The 11,396-nt window shown below is 37.7% G+C and overlaps 2 protein-coding genes across 2 annotated transcripts; one reads left to right on the forward strand and one right to left on the reverse strand.

Annotated features, from left to right (window-relative positions):
- The first annotated feature begins 1,478 nt into the window (after positions 1–1,478).
- LOC127623741 (proteasome subunit alpha type-6-like) lies at positions 1,479–7,818 on the forward strand. Its single transcript, XM_052098223.1, has 7 exons — positions 1,479–1,654; positions 2,442–2,536; positions 2,626–2,707; positions 2,829–2,984; positions 3,465–3,643; positions 7,342–7,436; positions 7,669–7,818. Exons 1-7 carry the CDS (start codon positions 1,579–1,581, stop codon positions 7,724–7,726), a joined length of 741 nt encoding a protein of 246 aa, XP_051954183.1. The 5' UTR covers positions 1,479–1,578; the 3' UTR covers positions 7,727–7,818.
- Positions 7,819–9,115: 1,297 nt separating this feature from the next.
- LOC127623734 (NF-kappa-B inhibitor alpha-like) lies at positions 9,116–11,396 on the reverse strand. Its single transcript, XM_052098213.1, has 6 exons — positions 11,100–11,396; positions 10,524–10,629; positions 10,226–10,433; positions 10,027–10,115; positions 9,656–9,913; positions 9,116–9,544 (listed from the first exon to the last, which is right to left on the reverse strand). Exons 1-6 carry the CDS (start codon positions 11,339–11,341, stop codon positions 9,512–9,514), a joined length of 936 nt encoding a protein of 311 aa, XP_051954173.1. The 5' UTR covers positions 11,342–11,396; the 3' UTR covers positions 9,116–9,511.

Raw genomic sequence — 11,396 nt, forward strand, 5'->3', positions numbered from 1 at the left:
ATTTACGGCCACAATCAAACGAAAAAGATATAAAAGAAATACAACATCATCACATGCAATATTTACAATAGATTAAGTTATAATTATTTTGAATTAATACACGTAAGCATCCAAAAACTTAATTGAAATGTTCTGGTGCTGCTTTCCAGGAATGGCTCTTAGGCTATATCTCCATGTAAAATGGCTTATTTGACCATTTTCCATCTTTGTTAAGTCATTTCTCTCATTTCAAGTACTCCAAAGTGAAGTATTATCCAGACTAGTCAAGTCTGTTAAAACTGATCCATCTTTTTTGTATAAAAAATTCCATAGTTAGAAAAAAATACACAGTGTAGTGAAGTTAAAATTGAACACATGCTTTCTGTGAGCACTACATTGTGCACTTGTGTAATTGCTTGTTTTGACAACTTTAACACTCACCAGTTTCTCTCACCTCGCACAACAACGTCTTCATGTTCCCCCTCCTCCTAAATCGTTCCACTGTTTTAGGTTTGAACTGCCACTTGTGTAGGAGCTATTCGGTATTTAGGGGCGGGCAGACACATTTCGCTCCGCCCCAACGCGTCGCCTCGCCCTGTCCAGACAGCAATCTTTTTTTTTATTATTTAATTGCAGAATTTACAAACAAATATGGCAACATATAATCCACAACTTCAATATAAGGATATATAGAAAACAGTCAGAGGAAACAGCTCTTAATAACATGAATAATAAAAAATTGGAATAAAATGAAATAAATAAATAACCCTGTGATAAGACATTGTCGTACCAGGGGAGAATTCAGTCTAAGTTCAGTTATTTTGTATAGGCGGGAAGTGTTTTAGGATGTCGTACAATTTTTGTTCTTTTGGACCTTTTAGAATTTTTAGAGATTTCAAATACAATTTAAATTAATTTATAAAAATAACAAATTTGGGGGATAATTTTATAGTTCTACACTTGTGGATAAAAAATTTAGCTAGGCATAGAATTGTATTACAACAGAGTTAATTGTCTGCTTTGCAATATCAAACCAAATGTCATGTCGTATCTGGAGATAAAATTCGGCAATGACGAGATCTTTTGCTGTATCCAATTATACGTCACACCAAAATATATGGACCAGGTTGCATGAGAAAAAAAACATGGTCCGTAGTTTCAACATCATTTTCACAAAATGCGCATGCATTATCATCAATACCAAGTAATTCTTTAGAGAGGTAAATGTTTTTCATACATTTGAAGTGTGTTTCTTTCATTTTGGGGGGTATGGGTGGTGTTAAATAAATTGTTCTTAGTTTAGTTATTGAATTTGTATCAAATTTATGCAGGATGCCATTTTTGTTGGGCTTTTCGGGGTAAAGGTTTTCAGTGAAACAACTTCTAATACAATTATTATGGAATTTTTATCCAAAATTAAAATCCCTTGAATTGATAGTGGAGTAACTTAGACCAGACAGAAATCGCTTCACACGCGCTCTCGCGCCATGCTAACCCGGAAAGACAATCCCTGCATCCGGGCCACTTCTTCTGCATGTCGCTATTCAGTCCAGTCTACAACAGTTCTCTCTTTTTACTCTTTTTAAATCTCTTTTAAACATGTCCCGGGGCTCCACCGCGGGATTTGACCGTCACATCACTATCTTCTCTCCGGAGGGAAGACTTTATCAAGTAGGTGAGTACGGAGGAGTTTAAATCACTTTAATAGCAGCTAGTAAGTGCACAGTCATTTAGCCTTTAGATTAGCTCACATTCATTGTCTTTAACAGCAGCACTTATTATGGGGTTTATGATCAGTATTCTGTCTTATAAAAAATATTTTAACTAGGTGTGTCTTCATATATTTAGGTTTTTATTATTTTAAGGAAATATATTTAGTGTGCTAGCCCGTTAGCACTAGCAGTTAGTGAATCACAAACTGTTTGAGATTATAATGAATATTAACTTTAAATCAGTGACTTATATTATAATGTAGTTATCTTATAAATGTGTGTGAATTGTTAAAATATTGACACAATTTGTTTAAATTGCATTTACATATTTAATTTTTACTTTACCATGGTAACCGACAAAACACAATAGTTACTACAGCAATGGTTAATTATAATATCAGTCATAATGATACTTTTGCATGGGATCTCATTGTGACAGTGTAAGATTTTAGAATCTGTCAATTTTAATTTTTATGACAATTATGGCCAATACCAGGTTTTCACAGTTTTATCGTAGTAACAATAAATGCACTGTAGCTACTATGTTACATTTAATAAGGGTTTCTTGTGTGTAAAAAAAAAAAACATATTTGTTTTGCTTCATCACTGGACTGAAAGTTGTGTTGAAGATGATGTTTCAGCTACCATTTATTGTGGAAGTTATTGAGAAGAGGGGAGAATGCACTACCTGTGTACTCACTATGGTAATAAATCAACTAAATTCATATATTAAAATTTTCGTATCTACAGAATATGCATTCAAGGCCATAAACCAGGGTGGTTTGACATCAGTTGCTGTTCGGGGGAAAGACTGTGCAGTAGTTGTCACACAGAAGAAAGTCCCAGTAAGTCTGGTCTCTTGATCATTTATTACTGTTAATTTCAAGTTCAGTTCTTAGTGGTGCAAATTAATTGAGATGCCTCTCTTTTCCAGGATAAGCTTTTGGATGCTTCTACTGTCACACACTTATTCAGAATTACTGAGAATATCGGATGTGTTATGTCAGGAATGACAGGTATAGCAGAGACTTCACCTTAAAGTGTCAAAGTCACATCCACTGTTTCCATAAAACTACTCTTCATGATGTCTGTTGGAATTGATGCACTCTCTGATGTCTTAAGTTTATTAACCTTCAGCTGACAGCAGGTCTCAAGTGCAGCGAGCTCGCTACGAGGCAGCAAACTGGAAGTACAAGTATGGTTATGAGATCCCAGTAGACATGCTTTGTAAAAGGATCGCTGACATCTCTCAGGTTTATACACAGAATGCAGAGATGAGGCCGCTCGGCTGCTGTAAGTCAACTATTGACAATTCACACGCTGTAGCACAATACAGAAGTGTAAAGTGCATCAAGTACGCTAATCATGTATTTCTTAGCAGACCCAAATGAAAGGAAAAGTTCAGCTAAAAATGATAATTATATTCTCATTTGTCATCATTTATTCACCCTCGTGTTGTTCCAAACCGGAATAACTTTCTTTCTTCAGTGATTCACAAAATAATTATTTTTAATTCTTTGTAATTGCATGGAAGAGAGTGACCAGTACAACCTTCCAAAATTTGTGTTCTGCGGAAGAAAGTCTTAAGAATTGTGAACAATATGAGGGTGAGTAAATGATTACAGAATTTTTCAGAATGAGATTGTGTGGTTTTGTAATGTTAATCCTTTGTAGGTTAACCTATAAACTAACAAATATTTTAAATTGAAAAGCATATGTTGTTTAATGAGTTGTATGAGGTTTATGAATGTGTTATTGCTTGTCTCATTCCAGGCATGATTGTAATTGGTCTGGATGAGGAGCTTGGGCCACAAGTATATAAATGTGACCCAGCAGGTTATTACTGTGGGTTTAAAGCCACAGCAGCAGGTGTGAAGCAGACAGAGGCTACAAGCTTCCTGGAGAAAAGAGTGAAGAAGAAACTTGATTGGACCTTTGAGCAAACAGTTGAGGTACAATCTCAGTCAATTCAGGACAGCAGATAAATGTTCAGATTTTGTTTTGTTTCCATCTGCTAACAATGGTCCATTCAGACTAATTAATTTTGGCTAGACGCAGCAGTGAAGGACCTTGCTATGTTATCATATTGCTTGAAATAAGAGAGGGGGACATCATATGGAGAGATTGTAGCAGGTAGTTGAATTTTGGAATACAATTAATTTTAATAACATTAACCTTCCCAGTTATAGATAAATGTAATGAAGCCCACCTGCCCACATTGCTCGAAAAACTTTTTATTAAAGGGTCCAAATTAACTCTAACTAAATCACACAAATTTGCTGGGAATAAAATGCCCAAATACTTAATGCCTTGATTGGGCCACTGGAAGGTGCCCGGCTAAAAATCCGCTGTCAGAGCTAAACCTTCGGACTTAGACCAATTCACTCTGTATCCTGAGAACTTAGAAATGTAATTAATAATTCTGTGGAGGCAAGGCATACTGTAGATCTAGTATTGTTGGAGACAAATAATAAAATATCATCTGCATGAAGCAAAAGCTTATGTGACACACTTCCCGCCACCACCCCTGGAAAATCATCCTCCTGTCTTATAGCGGCTGCTAATGGTTCCAGGGCAAGACAGAACAATAATTAGAAAAGAGGGCAACCCTGCCGGGTGCCCCTATTCATAGTAAAATAATCTGAAATGAATCCATTCATTTGAACCACCACTAGCGGGTGTCTGTAAATAAATTAATCCACCCAATAAAAGTATTCCCGAACACATACATTTCCAAAATCTTAAAAAGGTAATCCCATTCTACCATATCAAATGCCTTTCGGCATAAAGTGAGATGGCAGTGACCGGAAGTTTGATCGTTCGCCACCTGCCCACATGACATTAATGAAACACCTAATGTTATTAGAATATTTACGGCCCAGAATAAACCCCATCTGATCTATATGTATGAGATGTCATAACTTGACTTAATCAGTTAGCCAAAATATTTGACAATATTTTAACATCTAGTTTGATCTGGGAAATTTAACACTCGCTTGGATCTTTGTTCTTTTTAAGAATCAGACTGATTCGGGCTTGTGTCATAGTTGGCGGAAGCTTTCCATTTTTAATGATTCCATATAAACTTCTAACAAAAGTGGAGCCAGTTCTATAGCATCAGATCTAAAAAAACTAGGGCTGCAAAGCCGTCTGGCCCCAAAGGCCTTAATTACATCATCAAGCTCCTCCAGGGTTATCTCAGAATCAAGAGAATTGTTTTGCATCACTTTAGAACGATATAATGGTTCCACAAAATGTATATTATACTCATCAGTAGACAAAGAGGTGGAACTATAGTGATCAAGATAGAATTCTTTAAAAGCATTATTAATATCAACGGCTGGGGTAAATATTTCACAATATTTTCACTTTAATATTCCCTTCCAATTCGATGAGTTCTTGTTCTTTGGACTTTTTTGGTGAATGCGGCATACTGTATGATCCGGCCCCTAAGAACCAGTTTAAGTGCCTCTCAAGCCATGCCCACTGAGGATACTGAGGACCATTAGGTTTCCATACAGATCTTTATTTCAGACTTTAACATTTGTTGGAATTCAAGATTTTGCAAAAGGGATACCTTAAAGCTGCAACTATATGATTTCCTTTTCTTCATATGTGGCAACATCTCTAAACACATCAGGGCGTGAAGCGAGACTAAAATGTTTCCAATTGAGCAATCAGCAACTGATGAAATGAGGGACTTCGATATAAAAAAAATAAATAAATAAAAATCTATACTATAAATCTTTTGGAGTGATTAAAAGAATGTGTAGTCCCTCCCAGATGGGTTCAAAAGTTTCCAAATATCTGTAAGACCAAATCTTTACACATCCTGTGAAATGTCAATGTTGCTCTAGGGGGCTTACACATTTTTACTTCACTATGATCAGTCCATCAAAAGATTAAAGTGTCCTCCCAATATTATAGCATGATGGGTGCCAGCGGCTTGCAACATCCCTTCAAGATCAGTAAAAACTCCCTGATCGACAACGTTAGGTGCATAAATATTAGCCAAAATAAGATTTTGCCCCTGAATTTCAGCTAAAACAATAATGACTCTTCCTAATTTATCTTTAATCTGTTTACTTATCAGTGGAATGACTCCCCTGCTCTTACTTGAGCCAGCACTAATGAAAACATGTCCACCCCATATCTTCCCAAATTTTTCAGCTTCATGCGGGGAAAGATGTGTTTCTTGAAGAAACACTATCATATTTCTTACGCTTAAGAAGAGAAATAACCTTCCTTCTTTTTATGGGGTGCCCAAACCCATTCACATTCCACGGAGAGAAACAATCCACTCATATTAACATTTTGACAAATAAGAAAAAATAGATTGTATGTCAAAAGCAAGATTATAAAGACCACATTCCAACATTAGTGTAACCATCAAAACCCAAACATCCCCCACAACCAAATATTCAGAACAAAGAGAAACGTGCGCATTTGGCCTCAGGAATTAGGTTATTCAGCCGGCTACCGATCTCCATGTCCTCAAACTTCTCCCAGACATGCTCCAAATCCACATTGGGCGCTAGCGGGTTAGCAGATAATTCCCTCTCTCGATGACTCAAGATAATCTATCCATTTCTCGAAATCCCCCACTCTTGTAAACCAGCTTAGTAAACTTCGACCTCCATGGCAGTGATTGATCGACGTATCACAGCAAGATCCTCCAAGTCAGCAATGACCTTCGTCAGCGTTGTCGACATGTTCATCATCTTTCCCTGCATTTCTCACACCTCTCCAACTAAATGAACTCCCCGGCTTGCGGCCTTCTCAGGGGCATCAGCTTGAGTCTTTTAATGTCTCCAGAGCCTGAGGATTTTTAATTTATTGACATATTGTTCTCATAGAATAGTTATGGAACATAGTCTATCGAATCTCACCGGTTTATGTCATTTAAAGGTTTTAAAACTAGCAAAGTGCGCAGTGCTCGCTGTTCACATGTCCGATCTTCCCATGACATCACATGACTCTATTGTGTTATTTAATCCAATGACGTTCATACATTTTATGAGTGGTTTAAGCCATGGTGCAGTGGGTAGTGATCATGACATGTCAGAGCCATTGGGGGACCAGGTTCGAATGTCCCAATTCAAATCCCTGTCCCAAGCTTCCTGTCCCTCTTAACTGTCCTATAAAAATGAAGGTTAAAAAGACCAAAACATTAAGAAAGTGCTTAATGTTTTTTTCACTGTACCATTTGAAATATTGTTTCTATAGAATGAAGCTGGCTGATTTGTGTAAAGTATTTTCTTTAGTCACTAGTGCTGTAAGGAAGAAAATGTGATACAGGGATGCAAACACAGTGGCGATGCTTTTCCCTCCATTCCTTTGCAATACAAATCTCAAATTCCTCTGCTCTCTAATGTTATTTCAGATAATATAGAAGGGTTTGTTTATATCATATTTACACATTAAAACAGAATGTACTAGGAATGGGCATTATGGAGTAATTTTGTAGTAGAGTATTGATGATCCACTAATGTGTAAATGCCAATTGATATCCTGAAACAAAAAAAATATAGATTTTTTTAAATCTCAGGAGTATCTGGTTTTTTACCCTGTTCACCTGTAGTGTCTAACCTTTATTGCCTCTTGACAATAAAACAGAATGATTTCACTAATGAAACATTTCCATCCTCAGACGGCCATCACTTGCTTATCAACTGTGCTGGCAATTGATTTCAAGCCGTCTGAGTTGGAGGTAGGCGTTATCACTGCTGAGGATCCAAAATTCAGGTGGGTGGAAGCAAAGTGGTTTCCATTTTCATGAAATCTGGAGTCTTTGTGCTGTACACAGATTGCAGGTGGTACCTCTAGAAATGTTGGAGATTACTTTAGTATTATATTTGTGAAATGCTGCATTTGTAAGTAAACGTGATCTATGCTAAACTTGTTCATGTTTACACAGATTGCTTTTTTGTCATGGTTGATGCGGTTTAAATGTTGAATTGCTTATTTACTGTTTCAGGATCCTGTCAGAGTCAGAGGTCGACACTCACTTGGTCTCTCTGTCTGAGAGGGACTGAGATCTCCGAAGATAGTAGTGAGATACGCAGGATCCCATTCAGAGCCCTTGTTCTCATGTAAATTACCCCTGTTCCATTAAAGACATTTTGTGAAAAATATGAAGATTCTTGCTGTTTTCCTTTCTCTTTTTCTTCTATTTATCATAATGAGTGCAGTGAATATTTTACAGGGGGAATCCCCGGCATGAGCATCTTTCATTTTCATTGCATTCTGTGTTTTCCTAAACTGATTTGGCAACAAGGAAATAGTTTGGAAACCTGCTTTTTTTTCATAGAATTCTCTCTGAGCTTTGAACTTCCGAAGTATACAGAGCCAGATAGGGCTGAATAGAGATAAGCACGCAAGCAAAGTCAAATGCATGCTTTTGTGATGAATGTATACATGCACCTGATTATTTGACTCATCGTCATTGTTCAGTTTTATAAAAATAGAATAATGTGATACTATTTTAAAAGCATGCAGACATGCATAGAGCAAGCTTCTGTTTTAAAGTCGGATGAAATCTACGGCCACTTCAAACTAAAGTTTTGGTTTTTCACAGTAAAAAGTTTTTGGGAGACTTGTTCCTTGAATATATTTTAGCATTTTTGTGGAATCAGTTCCAGTTAATCTGATCCAGATGTTCATTTTATAAAATAAAATAAATGAGTGCTGTGCAAACTGGTCCTAATGAGACCACCTTATGTAAGTAATGCTTGTGCACATATGTAGTCAACGTAAGACTGCTGATCTTATGTTATTGCAGCTTATATATGCAGAGTTGTCCAGAATGTGACACTTGTGATGAAGTCTGCCATACTGGAATCTTTCCAATGGATTAAATGATATACTCATATTTAGGAGAATAACCCAATGGAATTTCCCTACTCTGAATTCCTGGCTTGCCCATTTTAAGGAACTTCTGATCAATTCCTTATGAAAAATAAGAGATTTTTAAGATTTTGAGTAGGTAGTGACCTGGACAATCTTATTTAGTTTGGTCAGTTGAAATGCCTTTAATGGAAGATCTATTGATCCACACTCGCACAATGAATGGAGTTCTAACATTGACTATAGCGGTTATTTAATCTTATCATAACACTTGTTTTCTGGTTTCTCTTTCTTGTGGAGAACTTCTTGCTCAGCATGAGTCAGTTATTCATGACTCCACTTTAGCAGACGTAAGGAAAGTGTACTACAGTGACGCATCTATGTGACTCATGTGTTCCAGTAAGGAAATTATACCATTTACAGTATACATTGAGGGCTTTTTTTTCTGACTTGGCTGATATTCCAACACTAAAGGGGTTTACATGTTTTCACAAGTTTCACAACTCAGAAATTTTCCAGGCTTTGTAAAATCAGCCTGGTACATTCAATACAAGAAACACTCAGACTCGGAATTCATTTCTTTCAGGCACTTTTTTTATGTAAAAAAATATTTTCATAATGTAATATATAGACTATAAACATTATTTACAAGTGTTTCATTTGACATATTTACAAATATAAAAATATAGCTCTGTACATTCACAAAATATACATATTTTCCCATTTCTTTGGCATCAACAGTAGATTTCAAAAGTATTTCATTGATAAGGTGTTCTGTTCAGCAATCCCTGTGTTTCTTTCCATGCACAGCACCACTACTATTGTGTCCCCGGTGACAGCTCTTTGCCACTCTTGAATCCCTTTGGGGAAATCGGCTTTCTGGGACATGGCACATCCGTGACGCGGACATCCGAGACAGCACCTTCAGCCTTTGTTGCTTTGCATTACCAGGAATGTTGTCCGGACTAGTCAGTCTATCGCCCACAGAATTGGATGTCATCATAAATCTACAAAGAACAGCAGAAAAATTATTAGAGGACCGTTCCAACTAAATGACAATAAAAATGTACAAAATTCCTCCCATGTTGTCCCTCAGAGAAACTTGGAAGCAAACTTACACAATCCTCATCAGACAGAAGCTCCTCATCGCTCTCCTCCGACTCACTCTCTGGCATTGGTCTGAGCTCTTGGGCCGTCCGATCAAAAAGCTGCCTCTGGATCTCTCTGTTCTGTCGGCCAAAAGTCAGGTGGTATGGCGTGTAGCCTCCATAGGTGAGACAATTGACGTCGGCTCCCAGAGCGATGAGTGTGTGTACCAGATTCAAGTTCTGCAGATCCACTGCCAAATGGAGTGAAGTACGACCACTACACTGCTCCTAAACACATCAACGAAACCCACGTTAGTTCTCTTTCCAAACACAGGTGTTACACCAATGCATATATACCAGACATTTCTGAAGATGGAAGAAAATTGAAACTTCTACCGTACCTTAGCGTTGATGTCTGCTCCAAGCTGGACCAGCTTCTCCACCATTGAGAGATAATTCTGAAAGGCTGCTATGTGGAGACAGGTGTGCCCTGTGACAAAAAGGAGGACAATACTTTAAAAACTGAATTTTAAAACCACAATTTCAATAACATAGCTTTAGAACTGGAACTATGTGGTGTCAGATGGGTTGTTGACTTACCACTGTAGTTTGGGATGGTGAGGATGGACCGTAGATGCTGGGTTTGATTCTGAGTGAGCACTGAGAAGCAAGCTAGTGATCCTCTTTTGCAGGCGATGTGAAGAGCAGTGTTTCCACTTTGATCGACCAGGCGGGGGTCACAGCCAGCCTTTAGGAGTCTTTCCACCATGTGTGGCAGTTCTGTGATCACGGCAAGGTGGAGTGCAGTCTGTGTAATGGCAATGGGACATTAATTAGCCATCAAATAATTGGAACCAAAATTGGAGCATTTTTCACACTGGTTCCAATTGTCAATTACCTGTCTTTGGTTGTTCTGTTTGTTCAAGAATGAGTCGTTTTGGCACCGTTTGATGATCTGGATGGCATAATCCTCTGCCTCGTGAATGATGGCAAGGTGAAGATACCTGGAAAACAATGTGGGGAGTTTTTTTTAGAAATCAATATTTTAAGAACACTCTCAGAGGAAGTGGTTAACTAACTAGAGACACTATGGGCAGACGGGCGTTTCTCAAAAATGGATCTTTTTTTAAGGTTATTTCCAACCAGTGTGGCTTGACATATCTGATGCATTAAATGCGCTTGGCCGCGCGCCAGGGACTTTCCAGCCTGCGCACTTTGTTTCTAAGCGCCACCCATTTTGGCGCTGTGCCACAATGTACTACAGATACATTTGTTTACTTCCGAACGTTTGCGCTAACTTGAAAACTTTTAGATAAATAAAATAGATAATTTTGCTCCTACCGCACGTCTTTTAATTTATTTGAAAACATGTTTTTTATGCATTTTTTGCATGCGCTTTCCTTGCAGCATAAATGCTTGCATTAGTGCATTTTTATTTTTATTAATTTTGTTGCTAATAAAATATAAAACTTACGTGTCTCCGTCCTCTGTGACTTCTTGTTTCCAGGGTTCGTGGGTCCCGGCTTTATTTACATTGTGAGACGGCATTGACAAGTTCCCCAATTCCTCCACAATTTTTCTGTACTCGTCCTCCTTTAACGAATCCACGCCACTATCGACGCGATCCTCGCAATGTTGCATTTTCCTGTTTTTAGAATCCATTTCATCAAAGTCACAATCCATATAGTTACTCATAGCTGCACTGTGTACATCCATCGCGTAGTGAACAATGCTCTCTGTGTCGCAGTCCGCAGTTGTATGTGCTCGAGAG

This window comes from Xyrauchen texanus, chromosome 30, assembly GCF_025860055.1.
Source record: "Xyrauchen texanus isolate HMW12.3.18 chromosome 30, RBS_HiC_50CHRs, whole genome shotgun sequence".
Classification (NCBI taxonomy): domain Eukaryota; kingdom Metazoa; phylum Chordata; class Actinopteri; order Cypriniformes; family Catostomidae; genus Xyrauchen; species Xyrauchen texanus.